We start from the raw sequence: 16,951 nt of genomic DNA on the forward strand, positions 1-16,951 counted from the left end.
ATGCACGTCCCCGGTTGCCTCTGCTGACTACCTCCTGTCTGCCTGGCCTGTTCACGTATCCCGCCTTCCCTACATTGAGAAATAGGTACCTCGACTCTGCTTGGAACTTGAATGCAAGACGAAGTCTTTGGTTTATACAAACTCTTACCTTAGAATACCGCCTTTCCGGCCTTGGACAAAACAACACCGCTGCCAAGTGCCCGGCTGTCACTTTCCTCACTGTTCCCCCGACTTCCATCACTAATACAAGCCGCGAGAGCTAGACGCAACATTGCTGTTGCCCCCCGCCGAGCATTCAACCCCGCCAACGACACTTTGACCCTGATACAACAGCTGAAGGCCAACCTCTTCTACCTCACCTCACGACGGCCAACATCTCTCCCGCTGTCGGATACGATCTTCCAAAATCAAAAACCAGAATCATATTACCACAATGTCTTCACATGTGGTGGTAATCGGCTCAGACCTGCGGAGGGCCACCGTCAAGGTCAGCCCAGGCACCTATATGACAGATGTCCTGCAAGAGGCTTGCAAGAAGCTCAATCTGTCGAGCGACAAGTACATCTTCAAGTATGTTACGCACCCGCAGAGAACCATAAAAAGGTCCTTGTCACCACTTGCTAACCAGTTGGCAGACATAAGCAAAAGACCGTCGATCTGTCTATCGTCTGGAGAGTAAGCGGTCTCAGCCCCGGCGCCAAGCTTGAGCTCGTCCAGAAGTCGAACACTCCCTCCGCCGTCTCGGTCGCCCTCCAACTGCCGATGCCCGAAGCAAACACAACGCCAAACGGGCGGCTGATTGAGAAACTCCCGAGCGACTTCACGATATGGAAGGTTCTGCGCCAGTTCGAGAGCGGTGTTAGCCAAGGCAAGAACCTCAACATCACTGCGCGCGGCGTCGCGCAGACAACAAGCGGAGGAGCAACTGGCAGCGGCCAGATGTACTACGAGACGCCAGTGCTCAACATCATGGGCCGAGAGCTGGCTACGTTCGAGGATTTCCAGAAGACTCTGTCGCAACTTGGATACAACTCAGGCAGTGTCCTGATCAGGCTGTCCTTCCGAAAGACGGAGCAGACTTTGTTTGACGCCATGGAGCAGATCAGTCAGTTCTTCGCCGAGGTTGAGGCCGAGGCGAAGAAGAATAGTCAGATTGAGGCTGCCGCCCCTGAGCCCGCGACGCAACCGGCGCCGACTGAACAAGTCGCCCAGACTGCGACCGAAGAGGCGCCCACGTCGATGCAAGATACTGAGGACTCACAAAACCAACCAACAAACGAAGCGTCACTCCAGGAGGCGGCAAAACAGGCAGCGGCAGAGCCTGAAGCAATGGACGTGGACCCAGCCGAGCCTCTCGATCCTTTGCAACCCGTCAGTGTTTTCCGGGCGCCGAGCGGCACAACACCAGCAGCTGCTCTTGCAGATGTATCAGAAAACGACTACACGCCGACAATCGCACATGCCCAACTGCACCAGGCTCGACTTCAGCAAAGCTCCCAGAACAAGAGGCTCCTATCAGACAGAGAACTGGAGGCGCAGGCTCAGGCAGAAGAGGCAAAGCTAGCGTCCGTTTCGAAAGTTGTCGTGAAAGTCAGATTTCCCGACAACACCTCTGCTCAGTGGGAGTTCGGCCACGAAGCCACCGGCGCCACGCTTTACCAAGGAGTGAGGCAAGCAATGGCACACACGGGTCAAGCTTTCAGACTGGTGATTCCTGGCAGCAAAACCGTCATCAAGGACGAGAACACGCCCAAGAACCGGCTCATCCACGACTACAAGCTCACACGTAATGTTCTTCTGAGCCTGGTATGGGATGACAGCGTGCCGGCGGATATTCGCAAGAAGCCTTTCCTGAAGGGTGACATTGCGCAGAGGGCCAAGGAAATTACAGTACCAGACGTGCCCAAGTACGTAGATGAGAAAGACGACGGTCAGAAGGCGGCTGCAGTGGCTAAGCCAGAGAAGAGCGAGGGAGGTGAGGGTAGTGTGGCCAAGAAACTACCCAAGTGGCTTAAGCTCCCAGGAAAGAAGTAGACGGAGTTGTTTTCCCTTTTAATGTAAAGCATCTAGCGCTGCTCTGTGCGGACGGTGCGCGGTATCCATGGGCGGAGTTTAAGGCTTAGAGGGATGGGACCAATGCTTCCGATGAATTGAGCATGTAGAGAGGCAATCATATCATACAAGTCACATTGCACAAGCGAGACCGAGTTCATGAAGTAGCAAATCGAGGCAGCAACGGGCTTGCTTGAAATTTTGGTATTTGTCGTGAAGCTGCAATGCTATCCCATGATGCAAATGCAGCAGCCTTCATCAGAAACCGTGAGAAAGCTTTCCCGGGAAAGAGACCACTTTTGTGACCACACGCCTTATACCCATTTGATACTTTTGTTGCCCAAAACCGACCCCGATAAAAACTTTGCCGTAGTGCAGCACAATAAACCCGATTTTGATTTGATTTGTTCCGTTTAGTGACCGACACGGCGGGACTCGGCGATGACGCGGGTCATCTCCTCGACCTTTCTCTTGGCACGGCCGAAGGTACCGAGCCTCTTCTTGGCGAGCTTACGGGCGCGCTTGTCCTTGGAGTTGCGGAGGAGTTCGATGACACGGCGCTCGTAGGGAGCGAGGCTGGAGAGGGGGTTGGCGGTTAGCAATGGTGTTGCACAAGTTGACAGACAGTCGGGGATTGTGGTGGACTTACCCGGCAACCTCCTTGACGACGTCACGGACGAAAGAGGTGCGCTTGCTGAGGTGGCCCTTGGTGCGGGAGACACGGGGCTTGACGACGCGAGCGGTGGTCTTCTATATTGGGGGAAATCACAACCGGTCAGCGTCCATCTTCTGCAGTAAAAGCGAGGGTGCTCGCTCCCCTCGTGGAAGAGAGGGTATGATGTGCAGAGATCCTCCACGAGGTGAGACGAAGCGGTGTCATGTATCCTTCAGAGAATTGTCCTTTTCCTCCTCTTTTCCCTCGATCGATGTTCACTCCTTGTCCTCATGAGAATTCCCCTCCCCTTTCGGAGACAAGTTCTTCTTCAAGTTCTTCGGAAGTCGATCGATCGAGAGAAAATCGGGGGATTGTGAAAATCCTCTTCAGGTCGGGATTGCGAGGCGACGTACGTGACCGTGGTTCAGGCCAGTGGCCAGACCAGTGCGGGCGGGGGCTTCCTTGGCCATCTTAATGCTGCTGATGGACGGTTGGGTTGTCGGGTTAGTATTGTCGTGGTGGTTAAAGATCAAGAGGCGTCCCTCCGGAAAAAAAAGTTCGGGGTGGAATCGAAATTTCGCGAGTGGGTTTGTGTGGTCACGTGCCTTGGGGTTTGGCGAAAAGATCTGGCTGCGCTGCCTGCTGCACTGCTGCGGGGTCTGGCTGGTTGGCTTGCTTGCTATCGCCGATGATTTCTGATTGGTCCGTTGGCTAACCAGATGCAAGTGAGCATGCTTAACAGATTCCCTTGGTTGATACGTATACATGTGTTAAGGTTAAGATCTTGTTCTAGACGGTCTCGCAGTACTGTAGTCGCTTCATCTCACCGACTTTCGACATGGACCAACACTCTTTCGGGGGACAAATTTAGATACAAGTCTATCGAATGCTGTGCCTCGACTGAAGGCGACGATTCACCGCATGCAGCTCGTATCTGCCCTCGAGCGTAAGAGCCTCCGCGAGAAAACCCACTGCCAGTTCAGCATGGTTGCTTCTTCCAACATGCGTGATTCCCGAATCGGCAAGAAGTCTGCCGTGGAAAGAGCCGCGCGTTGGCGCCGTGTCAATCAAGCATTTTGGTCTCCTGCTGCCCTGTTCTACATCGAAGTACGGGTATCTATCTTATTTCGCGGACAGCCCAGCCCCCAACCTCTCAGCTTCCAGTCTCCAGCCCTTTGATCAGCGCCTCCCAACAATGCCGTCCGAATCATGAATGGCGGAGAATAAATTGGCCCCTTCAGCCAGGATTTGGCCTTTACCCAAAAGGGGGGCCGAGAGAGATCAACATAGCAAGGACGTTGGAAGGTCCAGCTTGTAAGGATGCCATGCTGGGAAACATGAAACACCCAGCGGCCAATCAAGGCTGAGCGGCTCCCCTGGACCAAGTGCTAAACGACCAACGGACGCAACGCTGAGCTTGCGGCGTGTAATGCAAGCGAGCATCAACCTCCTCTCCCTCCTCGCCCTGTGCTCCATCTTTAATGACGGCAGTGCTTGCTGTTTCCCCTAAACTGGAGTCATGCTCGTCCAACCCCTCAACTCAGCCATTCCCGTAGGCACGGCCGGACCGGATGATTGCATCAGGATCTGCAGAGAGCTTGCGCGCCTCTGGAGATGTTTAGCCATGCTCATCCCTCCCGGGCCCCTGAAGAAGTCTGCAAGGCACGCAGCAACGCTAGGGCGGCGGGAGGGAGATCTTTCTGGGTCTGATCCTGCGAGTAACCAATTCGTATTTAAACGTGAAGCTAGCTACGTAGTTGGAAGGAACTGACCGCGAGGATCTGCCTTGGATTTGTTTATAGACCACCCTGCTTGCTGCCTTTCCACGCTCCATCGTTCATCCAAACTTTTCGTCTCTTCTATCCTCAGCTTGACATCCTTCACTTGAGGCTCATATCTCCATCTTTTGAACCCCAGCTAGATACTATACACATACCACCAGTCATAATGAAGTTGTCCCTCCTCTTTGCCGCCGCCCCTGCGGCTCAGGCCATGGTCTCTTACATGGCAGCGGTCCCGGACTCCGTCATGGCCATGGCGGACGCAGGCAACTGCAACCTGCCGGATGATTTCCAGATCCAGAACTTTGCTGCTCAGTCTGCGGACGGCCAGACGGCGGATTCGCTGGACTTCACCTTCAACGACGACAGCACCACCCTCAACACGCCATGTCATCTTAACGCCTCTTCCGTGCCGGTATCAGGCGACGGTCGCACGCCGAGATATAGCTGCGAGAATGCGATGGTGCAATTTATCTGGCAAAACAACACCATTACTGTGATCGAGAAGGTTTGCCCAGGCGATGATGGGTAAGTGACTTGATGAGGACCTGCCTGGCAGCTCTCGCGCAATAACTAACGCCACCTACAGCGCCGCCGATTACGAGGCATCCGGAACGGCATCCGTTCCTCTCGTATGCAACGGCACCGCCAGCGGAGTGTCTGCGCGGTCGCACAGGCGTGCCAGGAGAGCCGTTGCATGCACATCCAACTCGGACGACATCCGAGCGAAATTCTTCAGCATCCAGCCCGTACCCAGCAGTTAAGAAGGGTCACGTTGAGATGAACATTAAAAAAAAAAAAGCAAACAGCCAGAATGGGAAAGATGAAACAGACGCTGAGGCCTGGTGATCGAACCTTGGCATGAGATTTGACGTATGAACCTAAGAGGAACAGGGAGGGCCAACATCCTCTTCCCCCCGAATCACGAGGAGACAAGAGAAGACTTGTCCGACGACACAACTGTACTTGACGAAAATAGAATAATCAATAGACTTCCCGCCCACCTGAGTGAGCATCCACCTTAACATTCGCATGAGACTGCTGAAATGAATTTCCCCAACGAGTTGCGCAGGTGGGCTTTTGAAGGGCGGGAGCATTACCATGCCGGCTAGATGCGTCTGACAGCACACTTTCGCGGGGCAAAGCAGCCCAACCCCAGGCTTTTCCCCAGCGGGCTTCCAGGAACCGACGCACTCTGGACCAACCATACGTCGGCAATCGTCGCTTTGCCGCGCCTCCGCATTCCCACTCAACGCAACGGGAAGCTGTCTCGTCCTTTTTTCTGCATGGCCGTATGACCTCACCACGCTCACCTCACGAGATCAGTCTGAGACGTCGGTATCCTGTCCTGCTGCGTCGTGGCGGATCCTCCCTCCACGACGCAATTTCCCTTTCCAAGCAGCACGCTCACAAGGTGCAGTCGCAATCATGTGTGCTTGGAAGGTCAGGTATTGACAGGTTTTGCTTGACCGGTCTAACGTGGTCATCGTCGCTTCGGTTGCCCACCTGCTCTGTCGACCCCATTCCTACCTATTGTTGAGCTGAGTTTTATAATTATCTACGCCCATTCCCCAGCACCGTTGCATCGAGTGGCAGATACCCCTGCGCAATGTCTCGCGACCTCGATCATCAACCACAGCCTGCATTTCATAAAGACACCTGAAAGACACCACAGATCGGTATCGCGACCTTCACGATGCGACGTCTGCTCCAGCTCGCGCCGTTGTTCGGCTCTCTAGCCACCGCCACGCCCACCGAATCCTCGCAACAACACCCCATCCTCGGCTCCGAATCCGTCACCGCGAATACTCCCCCAACGATATCCGTCGACCTCTTCCGCTCCCTCGAACGCACCTCCCGCATCGTCGACATAACCTACTGCGTCGGCACCTCGGGCATCTCGCAGCCCTTCTCCTGCGTATCGCGCTGCAACGAATTCCCCTCCTTCAACCTCATCACGACATGGAACACGGGCGTCCTGCTGAGCGACAGCTGTGGCTACATCGCCGTCGACCACGGCGTGCGCCGCCCGGGCGATGAGGACCGCTTCGAGGGCGAGGTCGGCGACAAGGCCATCATCGTCGCATTCCGCGGAACGTACAGCATCACCAACACCGTCGTGGATCTCAGCACTATCCCGCAGGAGTATGTTCCGTACCCGTCGCCAGACGACGGCGACGACGAGCCGCCGCGCGAGCACCGCTGCGAGGACTGCACCGTGCACATGGGGTTTCTGGCGTCATGGCGGCAGGCGAGGAAGCTCGTGCTGCCGGAGCTGAAGAGGCTGAGGGAGGAGTACCCCGATTACCCCGTCCACCTGGTCGGGCACAGTCTCGGCGGAGCAGTGGCGATGCTCGCGGCGTTGGAGATCAAGGTGTCCCTCGGATGGGATGATGTCATCGTCACGACGTTCGGAGAACCCAAGGTTGGCAATCAGGGACTGTGCGATTACGTTGACACCGTCTTCGGGCTGAACAAGGAGGATGGGGAGGAGCGGAACGCGATGAACAGGACCTACCGCCGCGTGACGCACGCTGGTGATCCCGTGCCGTTGCTGCCGTTGACCGAGTGGGGATACAAGCCGCACGCCGGCGAGTTTTACATTGCAAAGTCGGAGCTGTCTCCGTCGATAGAGGACGTGTTGGTTTGCCGCGGCGACAGCGACTCGAGATGCATCACGAAGGGGGACGGCGGACTATTCGAGTCCACAGCACGAGATCTAATCGAGGAGGCGGGTATGGGTAAGGGAGACGTGGAAGAAGTTGAGACGGAGAGGTCATTGAGGAAGAGACTCCCGGGCTTCCCGACGCGGCTCAAGCTCTGGCAGCTGTTCTTCGCTCACAGGGATTACTTCTGGCGGCTCGGGCTATGCGTCCCCGGCGGCGATCCGGCTAACTGGGGGCGGGACAAGTACGGCGGCGGACACGGCGGCGTAGCCTCGGATGAGCTTTAGTCGCGGGAGGCGGTTCTTTGGCGCAGACATGGTTTTTCTCTGGCTTGCACTTTTTCAGCGGCGCTTGTAACGCGATACTGTACGGGCAACTGTATGATTGGCTGTAACGGAACGATGAGAAAAAAAAAGCAATTAGGCGTCTGGTTGGGCCGACGGGCGTTTCTTTCTTTCCTCTCGTCCTCAGATACCTAGGATTCGTAGCATTTGAGGTTGTAACAGAACACGATCAAATTCCCTCAGCAGTCCTTTTTGGCGTAGTTCTAGGCTTGAATCGCGGAAGACCCGAGGCGTGGCCCAAGTCAGGTCTCCGCCGGGAGTGCGAATCAGCAGCTGGAAGGGGAAAGGACGGCATCCGGTGGGCTCATTACTCAGTCAAGGTAGTAAGAGGGCGCGGGCGCATTTCGCCACTTGGGCACGAAGTCATCGTCGAGAGAGAGCAGCATGGGCCTGACGAGATGCAAGGTCTGGGCCGTTGGTAGGCCACGCTATTTTTGCGTCCACGATACGAGAAAAAAGAAAAAGGAACTGGCTGGCTTGCTTCTGGAGGGCTTCCAGCAGTCATATCTCTCCACAGGTTCTAGAGAAGCTGAGCTGCAGTTCCTCTCGGCGTTGAAGTGGGGGTTGGCCGAGACACGCACGACACGGGTTCAACGATGGACCCCGATTAACGCGAAGAAAAAACGCTTGGACCAACGAAAAAAATGGACATCTTTTCTGGCTACAAATACACCCGCCCCACTTGCACGCCTACTGCTACCTTAGGCCGAAACTAGTTTTTTCGCAGCTAAGTCAAAAGCTAGCCGTATGACTTAATACCGAAGTTTATAGTACATCGCCCATAGCACGACCGGTGCTAATTCATTATATATACTCCCTAACCCTAAATCGCCTAAAAAGAGCGCCTACGTTGTTAGTTTTTCGATGCATACGATAGAAAAAAAGTTACGCGGGTTTTCTGACTTTTTTTCTAGAGTACGCGCTGAAGTGGCCCGTGCGGTCTAAAAAGGGAAGGCGCTTATGTAAGGTAGGGTAGGTGCGACGGAGAGGGTGTTGCCAGAGAGGCCCGCTTCTTTTTTTCTTCGCGTTAATCGCCTCCCAACGATGGAAGCTGTGGCCACGCGAGAGACGGAGTACCATTTTACCTCGTCAGCAGCAGCAGCAATATGCGGGCGCGCCGGGAACAACAGGCCGGGTGGATTCGAGTGGCCCTTCACGTTGAATTCCTCGCGGACTTTTCGGTTTCTACAGACTGCGCGCGGTCCTCGGTACTGTGGACGGAGACTTTTTCATCTTGATGCTTCCCCCTCCCCCTCGTCTCCAGTGAGTGATCATACGCTGGGCTGCTGGAAAGCAACATCAAAGCTTCCATTGGGGCTTGTTCGCATGAATCTTTGGACCTATGGCCCAGGTCAAGGGTTCATGCCACTTGAAGAAAGACGGGATGCCGGGGTAGCGAAGGAAGATGGGAGGGGTAACTCAAAGCTGCACCCCCGTCCTCCTCTCCGCCCGTGTTAAGCAAGGCGAGGTAAAAAAAGGGTAGGGCTTGGAGAAGGAGCCTGGCACTGCCAACGCACACAGGTGTCTCTGTTGGGTTGCGGTGGTCGGGATCGCGGAAGATTTTCTGGTTTGGCGCTGCGACTTGAACAAGGCCTGGGAGGATGCCACGCGATAAGGCGACCCTTGGGACCTGTCGGGCGGCTGCGAGTCGCCTGTTCGACCCGAATGCATGGAGGGGGAGGGGGGAGATCCTGCCCATGGGCTGTGGTGGATGTGAGTCACTGATGTGTGTGCGCTGTGATGGCCGGCAGCGACGTTGGAGGGTGGAAGGGACGAGGAAGAAAAATTGAGATGAAAAGGGGTGGGATGGGCCAAGAGATCAGAGATCAGAGGTTTAAAGTGTGTGAGATCATCAGAGCTCCCGGTCTGGGCCGGCCAGGCGGATGTCTAATCGGTTGCTTGTCGCCGTCTCGTCGCTGCCGGGTCTGAAGCAGAGATGACATCTCAATCTTTGACGTTTCACTCACTGGGATGCCTGTGAGGGGAAGAGACTAGAGAGAGAGACGGCCGGGGATGACGGGTGATGCGTTGATCGTATGGATGGCATCTCCACCGCCCCAGGCTTGAAACCGGTTTCTTTGGGGTCAAGATCGAAAGCACGACAGCAGATTTGATGAACGATCGGGTATTTTGCGCCGCAGTACACGAGCAGGCGCGAACAACTGGTGGGCAAAGAGGTTTCGTGCATGACACGGCACCGCCCTCTCAAGAAGCATGCGGAACAGCAGCATGAGAGATGCAGAGAAGGCCGCCGCAAGAGCAGGGTTGGCGGTCGAGAGGGGCCGCTGTGGTTGGACGGCTCGCCGGGTGGGATCGTGGCTTAGTCGGCCGAGTGGCTGCCTCCCCCGGCATCAGAGCGCCGGTCTGCGAGACGGGCATCGAGGACAGAGGCACGCTTGTTTGAAGTCATTCGCCACGAGAGAAGACGCCTATCCGTAATTCGACATGAGCAGGTGATGCGCAGCACTGTCTCTCGTGATATTTGTCTGCCATGGGAGTCTTTCCAATGATCGGAGCTACCGCCCGTTAGATTGTTTCCCGGGGTCCGTTGAAGCTCATAATATCGTCTGTTTGTCCGCTTTGGCGAGCAGTCAATTTCCCTTGATCCGCACCCGTGATATAACGAAGATGTGCCTCCAGATGGATGAGATGCGCACGAGTCGAAACGAATGGCGAGGTTGACGGTGAGTCACAGGTTTGGCCGTGCTTGTTTGTCATTGAGTTCGAGACAACCTGGATGAGGCGCTGATCCGAGACAACATTGGATGGCATTCGACATTGTACATGTCAATCATCCCCCGGATTCCCAGGTTTGGTGGGAGATAAGCCGTGCAGGAGATTCCCAATACCAGGAATTCCCGAGGTACTCGTGGAGAGATGACGGGCAATCTGGAGGGGCATTTTGGCGTAATTAGCAGCAAGAAGTCCAGGAACCCGGCAGGACTACCGGCGATTGTACGTCAGCAGGCCGAATGGCAGCCCAATGAGTCCATGTGTCTGTGCAATGTCGACTTGTGTCGCTGAAGGTTACGCCATCGATGTGTTCAAATGTTGGGTTGGGCAGAGGTGAAAGTGACAGTGAGGACGACAGCCAGCACCAAAACCCAAGCAGGCATGCCGTGAGCAAGCAAACCCTGGCTTCTCACTGGCCGAAGGGTCCTCGCGGCTTCCAGACCCACCTCTACCTTCCCTCACGGCGTGGGTGCTGGCGCTGGTGCTGTGTGCTGCTTCCCCGCTCTTGCCTCACCACACACCCTGGTTGTACGTATCTCGCACCTGCTGCAAAAATGTGCTTTTTTTCCTGTCTCGTGATTCCCCCCTCTCTCTGGTGATTCTCTCTTGTTCCAGGCAAATCTACGCAACAGTGTTCGCTGGCCTGTTCCTGATGACACCCCCCAGAGTCAACTCATCAGCCGAATGCCCCGCCCCTCACCTCACCACCCTCTTGCTCTTGTTGCTGTGCTGTGCTATGCTGTGCAATGCTGCGCTGGCTCATCCACCAGCGAACGCCGCCCAGCATACATTTCAGTTGAGCACACCCAATGGAAGCAAATGACCTTGGCCTGGGCTATCTATGGCCCCCTCCGAAGGCTCAAGTTGAACCGCCCATTTCTTTTCTTTAATTTGATGTTGGAGATGTGACTTTGGTAATCTCAGGCTCGGGTCAAGGCGGCCTCAATCATCGAGAATAGCTTGGAAAGTACCTCGGGACAGTGGTGGCAGGTATAGAAGCCCACTATCCGGCAACAACGGGCCTGAGATGTTTACATAGTAACTCTCAGGACCCGTCAGTATTGGATGCGAGGTCTCTTTGATAAGCAATGATCATGCCGCAAGCTTTGCATGGCCTGCCATGTAGCTTCTATATGCCTTGCTTGGCCCCTTTTGCCGGCTGACGGGCCACTTGTAGACTTGTTGATACGGCAGGGCAGCTTTGCCTTTGAGCTTCGATGAGGCTAAACCCAAGGCTACTGCTCGCCAAAGGGACCTTCACCACATGTGCTAATTCTAATTTGCCATGGCGTCCCCGTCGAGTCCCATATCCCTCGACCGCCCTGCCCCTTCTTCTGAGGTAAGGTAGGTAGCCACAATGGAAGAGCTCAGCCGGCTTCCGGTGGAATAACGTCGGTCAGGTAGACAAAGTGAATTGCACCAACCCAGCAGCAAATATGAAGAGAATTGCAGCCTCAGCGAGCTCACAGAGGACCAAATCCCCGCTCCGTACCCCTTGCCAGCCCATTCACTCTGCCCGTACCGTCCTAGTAAACTTGGGCCTAAGGTACAGGCGAGCCTAGCCCAGCCCAGCGCCCCGTTTCTCTTGCCCTCCCGCCAAATTGGAACCTGCCCATGGCCCCCATGCCCTGGGCCAGGACCTGAACCCCCCGAGCCCCGAGAGCCTGACCAGCAGCGAGCTGGGCATGGAGGGCAGCCCACCAGCTCACAGAAGGGGACATGGTGGGGCGTAGCAGCGGCAGGTGAGGCCAGCAGACTGGACACCCGACCAGCAGTGGGCATACCTTCTGGATAACACCCTCGAAACGGCAGGGTATCTTGGGAAGAAAGAGAGAAAAGGAAAAGTACCCAGGTGAATTGAATAGTAGTGGAGGTACAACGGTGAAGGGACGGCACGGCACCGCCGCCCCCAGCGACGGCCCCAACCTGAGAGAATCAGAGGAAGGAGCGACCTGAGGTAAGGTAGTGACTTGGGTTCTTGCCTTTTGGGGGGAAGGGGGACTTGGGAACTTGGACCAACCCGACTAAAATCTTCACCTGCTGCTGGCCTCGCACCTTCGCACCTCGCAACTTCCCTCTGAGAGAGACTCCCCCTCCCAAAATAATTCGTCACACGTAAACACACCCTCCGCCTTCCTCCCTCTCCCACACCACACCTTTTTCTCTCTACAACACCAAAACAAAGCCGCGTCTCCATCTTCCCCCAACAACCCGACGCACGCCTACAGAATATCCTTTCTCAACCTCTGTTATCCCCTTTCCACCCACTCTCTACCTAATCGCAACATCCTCAAATAACCACAGCTCAACATGTCTTCCGGCGATGTAAGTACCATTTCCCCACGCTGCCCAACGCCTCTCCAAAACCCCTCCGCCCCTCGTTCTCGTTGCCTGCCTGTGCTACGCCAGCAACCACCACGATACCATCCTCGATCCGCCGCCCATTCCGCGCGTCGAATTTTGGCACAGATCCCGAGGTTCAGGATCGGAATGGCTGGCATCTGGCCTCTACTGGCACTCTATGCCTTCCCCTTACCCCAAAACACCTCATTGCTGCTATCCCCGACAGGAAATGATGCTGACTTCTGCCCCTCTTCTAGCGTGAAAGGTTTGTGACGAACTGCCTCCTCCTCGGCGATGGGCTACCACCATCAAATCACACCACCCCTTATGCCGGGGATCTTGCGCGCAGCTTTTTACTGACATCCCTACTGCAGCAAGACCTTCCTCGCTCGCCTTTGCGAGCAGGCCGAGCGCTACGATGAGATGGTCGGTTACATGAAGGAGGTCGCCAAGCTGGGCGGTGAGCTGAGCGTCGACGAGCGCAACCTCCTCAGCGTTGCCTACAAGAACGTCGTCGGCACCCGCCGTGCCTCCTGGCGCATCATCTCCTCCATTGAGCAGAAGGAGGAGAGCAAGGGTTCTGACAAGCACGTCGGCACCATCCGCGAGTACCGCACCAAGATCGAGACCGAGCTTGAGCAGGTCTGCCAGGATGTCCTCGACGTCCTCGACGACTCCCTTATCCCCAACGCCCAGACCGGCGAGTCCAAGGTCTTCTACCACAAGATGTACGTTTTTCGATGCCACCGCCACTTGCATCCCGTATCCGCTCTTGCCCCGGAACTAACCGCTGTGTCCACAATGCAGGAAGGGTGACTACCACCGCTACCTTGCCGAGTTTGCTTCTGGCGAGAAGCGCAAGGGTGCTGCCACCGCTGCCCACGAGGCTTACAAGGTAAGAATACACCTATCAATGGTCTCATGCCCCTTATAGAGAACAAATTCACTGACTTGCCGCCTTTTTGCAGAGCGCTACCGATGTCGCTCAGACCGAGCTCACCCCCACTCACCCCATCCGCCTCGGTCTCGCCCTCAACTTCTCCGTCTTCTACTACGAGATTCTGAACTCCCCCGACCGTGCTTGCCACCTGGCCAAGCAGGCTTTCGATGATGCCATCGCCGAGCTCGACTCCCTCTCCGAGGAGTCCTACCGCGACAGCACCCTCATCATGCAGCTGCTCCGTGACAACCTCACCCTCTGGACCTCTTCCGACAGCGGTGACGCCGAGGGTGCCGCTGCTGGCACCGCCGATGCCCCCGCCGAGGAGAAGAAGGAGGAGGCCAAGGCCGAGGAGCCCAAGCCTGCTGAGGAGACCCCTGCTGCCTCCTAAGTTCTGTCTTACCCTGATACCACACCATCTCGGTTGACGACACGACTGAGATGGCTCGCCTACTCGGTTGGTAGGTCGCGCCTCACGCAGACCTGCTGATACCCGGATTTGACCAGCATGTTTCAGCTGGCTGATGATATCTGCGACTCGCGTTGGGGATCTTGGCACAAGGGGGGGCTTTTGGGGATTCGGACGCGGAGAAAGGAATAATGCGTGGCATGAATCCCTTTTTTGATTCCTTGGATTCAACCTAGGTCTGGAACGGTCTCCTTCACAAGAGACTTGGGAGGATTTGAGGACTCTCTTACTTGGCAGCTAACTACCAACCTTCCTCTTCTTCAAACCCCACACCCAGGGCCATTCTCCTTTTGTTCATCAGCGCGAATCCTGCTTTAACCCCATGTGCTGGATGGTTTACGGCTGTCTTGTGTTCTCTTTTCGGTTTTCCTCATAGTGGTCTTTACGTCGTTGCGTTTTCTCGGGGAGTGAGAAAGTGTTTACCCCCCAATGCCCCTGTCTATTCAGTCTACAAAGACGAAAAAGAAAATAACAAATGTTCATCAACTATTGTGTACTGTGGTGAGATGGATGTGTGAATTTTGTGTGCGTACGTGACTTGACATGTGATCAAAGGATTGCTGACAAGCTTGATTGACAAAGGCGGTGATATGGTGCACAACACTCCGTGCCTTCTTGTGAGCACTCACGTTTGCGAGACGATGGACTTCAACAAGGATGCAGAAGGATAAACAAAATGGTATTTCCCAAGCTGGTCCGTTTCTATACCAATTACCAGTATAACAATACAAAACGCCAGACACCGCCCTATTGTGTTTCGTCATCTTTGACTTTGGGTTGCGTAATTACAAGCCTTCCCTCGCCCATTAATGTAATTTGTATCATATGTGCTGTACTCGACAGCAGCATCAGCTCATTAGTTGCGATGTGACCTCACAAGCAACCTCTGGGCACGACGAAGTCTTGCTTGCTTCTCACCGATCACGTCCCCGGACTCGACGTCGTCCATGGCGGCGGCCTCAGCTTCCGCCTCAGCTTCCGCGATGGCGGCGGCGGCCTTGTTGGCACCGGCCAGGTGGGCGACAGTCGCGCGGCGGTACATGCTCGTTGCCTCGTCGGCGGCCCGTGGCGGGAGGGGTCCGTTCTTGCCGCCGCCGCCGCTGCTGCTCCCGCTGATGCGGCGGACAAAGTTGCGCATGCCGCGGAAGATGGCGTGGTTGCCGTGCTTGGTGCGGAAGAGCATCAGGCTGCCGCGGCGGTCACCGAAGGTGCCGCCTCCGAGCAGACCTCCGGAGTGCTGGATCTCGTCGAGGTAGGCGGAGGAGGGCTCGAGGCCCATTGCTGAGGGGGCGCCGAGGCGGGAGCATGTCGGGCAGTAGGTCGGCTGGGAGGGGAGGATGTCGCCACGCGGGAAGGAGAAGGCGTCGCCCAGGCCGCTCCCGCCGGCGGAGGATGAGGAGGACGAGGCAGAGAGGGAGATGTTTGTCGAGGATTGAGACGCAGCGGGTGAGGTTGGCGGGCAAGTGCAGAGGGACGCTGAGGCTGCGACCTCCTCGCGCCAGATCTGGATGCGCATCTGCTTTGAGATGGACGGGTCGTTGAGAGACATGGTGGCCGTTGGTTTGTGAGCAAGAAACGGGGTGGTGGTGTATGAGTGGACGACGGGGTTGTGAGTGGTGTATAAATGACGTGCGGTCGTTATTTCTCTTGGGCCGTCTTGAGTTTCCAAAAGACGGCGACGGGTAACGTAAAACGTGCTCTTGGATAGTCAGACCGTGAGAGTGGTGCGTGGCTGGCCTTGCTCTGTTCGGTGTTGGTATATTGGACGAGAGGGCCTTTCTTCTGCTTCCAAGACCGAGGAGAGGTTGGTGCTCGTCGAAGGTTTGCTTCGAAACTAGGTGTAGTCGTCTGAACCGTGTGTGTCGACAACGTTCGTCTGTCCGTTCCCACGTTGCGGCGGTTGGATACTGCTTGTCCCCAAGGGCTATTTGGTATAGTATGTGAAGAAGAAGGAGGGAAAAGAAGGAGGCAGTGATGCAGGTGAAGATGCCGAAAGGGGGGTGTGTAGGTTATTAGAATCAAGATGGGCTTGAGGTCTTGGTTGGGGCACGGGACCAGGTTTCTGGATGAGTGGTTGCCGCGCCTTTGAACTCGGGCAGCTTTGCCTCTAGTCTGGTATCTCCTTTCTCATGTGCTTCGGTTATTTGTTGTTGTGGTCCTCCAAGAGTATTTAGTCGGCGCCAACCCCGGATTCTAGTGACCCTTCGGAAGGATGAGCAGCGCGGCAGTAGTGGCAGCAACGGCAGCTGTAGCTAACAGAACAAGGACGAGAGCCAAGACTTGGAGGTGTGGTATGTTGGTCCGGGAAGATTGAGGGGGGATGGATGGATAGGTGACGAGTTTAGGGAAAGAGAAGAAAGAACTCGAGGTTGGTAAACGGTATTGTCAGAAGATGAATGGACTGTGTGTGTGCGTGTGGTTTTTTTTTTGTGTGGAGGGGACGAGTCAAGGCTCGAGTTCGTGTCATCCGGTCTTGCTAGTAGGTGCAGATTCTCTTGCGATGGGTGGGAGAACGGATCCTAGCGAGACACCTACGGGCGTATGAAACAGAAATGAGATACAGCAGCAGCAACAGCAAGGAGCAGGAGGATGAGTGTATGCAATGTATCCTGCCCGTCAAGTGTGCATGAGTGAGCCGAAATATCGTGTCAAGAAAAAGGTCTGGAAACGCCCGCTAGAATGGAAGGAAGAAGAAAGCGTCGCAGTCAACGGGGGGCTTGTGACTGGGTGGCAGGCGCGGTAGTTTCCAGGCAAGGGGGGGGTAGCAGTTGGTAGCCCAAAGGGCGGTGATCCGTTCAAGCTATGGCGTTGGGTGATGATGGCTGGTGTGGTGTAGTTCGATGCAGGTCTCGCAAGGAAAAAACAAAACAAGTCAACAAGGTCGACGAGAGGCGTCGCGAGAGAAATAAAAACGATTAAAGGCTGGCTGGCTAGGCTGGACTGGTGGGGTGGCTTGGCAATAGCAAGT

General features: G+C 55.6%; 6 protein-coding genes across 6 annotated transcripts; 4 read left to right on the forward strand and 2 right to left on the reverse strand.

Annotated features, from left to right (window-relative positions):
• Window positions 1-433: 433 nt before the first annotated feature.
• Aspscr1 (Tether containing UBX domain for GLUT4) lies at window positions 434-2,034 on the forward strand (the record flags this gene model as incomplete). The annotated part of the gene is made up of 2 exons (XM_036632848.1): window positions 434-570; window positions 636-2,034. 2 exons carry the CDS (start codon window positions 434-436, stop codon window positions 2,032-2,034), a joined length of 1,536 nt encoding a protein of 511 aa, XP_036502906.1.
• Window positions 2,035-2,465: 431 nt separating this feature from the next.
• rpl36 (60S ribosomal protein L36) lies at window positions 2,466-3,177 on the reverse strand (the record flags this gene model as incomplete). Its single annotated transcript, XM_036632849.1, has 3 exons — window positions 2,466-2,628; window positions 2,702-2,802; window positions 3,121-3,177. 3 exons carry the CDS (start codon window positions 3,175-3,177, stop codon window positions 2,466-2,468), a joined length of 321 nt encoding a protein of 106 aa, XP_036501461.1.
• A 1,477-nt stretch (window positions 3,178-4,654) lies between these two features.
• On the forward strand, window positions 4,655-5,252 carry CGCS363_v001001 (uncharacterized protein; the record flags this gene model as incomplete). The annotated part of the gene is made up of 2 exons (XM_036632850.1): window positions 4,655-5,016; window positions 5,078-5,252. The coding sequence occupies 2 exons, from the start codon at window positions 4,655-4,657 to the stop codon at window positions 5,250-5,252; spliced, it is 537 nt and encodes a 178-aa protein (XP_036501460.1).
• A 932-nt stretch (window positions 5,253-6,184) lies between these two features.
• On the forward strand, window positions 6,185-7,441 carry lipA (Lipase A; the record flags this gene model as incomplete). Its single annotated transcript, XM_036632851.1, has 1 exon — window positions 6,185-7,441. The coding sequence occupies one exon, from the start codon at window positions 6,185-6,187 to the stop codon at window positions 7,439-7,441; it is 1,257 nt and encodes a 418-aa protein (XP_036501463.1).
• A 5,100-nt stretch (window positions 7,442-12,541) lies between these two features.
• Window positions 12,542-13,905, forward strand: artA (14-3-3 family protein artA; the record flags this gene model as incomplete). Its single annotated transcript, XM_036632852.1, has 5 exons — window positions 12,542-12,556; window positions 12,832-12,839; window positions 12,949-13,302; window positions 13,382-13,469; window positions 13,543-13,905. The coding sequence occupies 5 exons, from the start codon at window positions 12,542-12,544 to the stop codon at window positions 13,903-13,905; spliced, it is 828 nt and encodes a 275-aa protein (XP_036501462.1).
• A 934-nt stretch (window positions 13,906-14,839) lies between these two features.
• Window positions 14,840-15,532, reverse strand: CGCS363_v001004 (uncharacterized protein; the record flags this gene model as incomplete). The annotated part of the gene is made up of 1 exon (XM_036632853.1): window positions 14,840-15,532. One exon carries the CDS (start codon window positions 15,530-15,532, stop codon window positions 14,840-14,842), a length of 693 nt encoding a protein of 230 aa, XP_036501465.1.
• Window positions 15,533-16,951: the final 1,419 nt, after the last annotated feature.

This window comes from Colletotrichum siamense (assembly GCF_013390195.1).
Source record: "Colletotrichum siamense strain Cg363 chromosome Unknown KSG_Cg363_contig01, whole genome shotgun sequence".
In the NCBI taxonomy this organism is placed as follows: Eukaryota; Fungi; Ascomycota; class Sordariomycetes; order Glomerellales; family Glomerellaceae; genus Colletotrichum; species Colletotrichum siamense.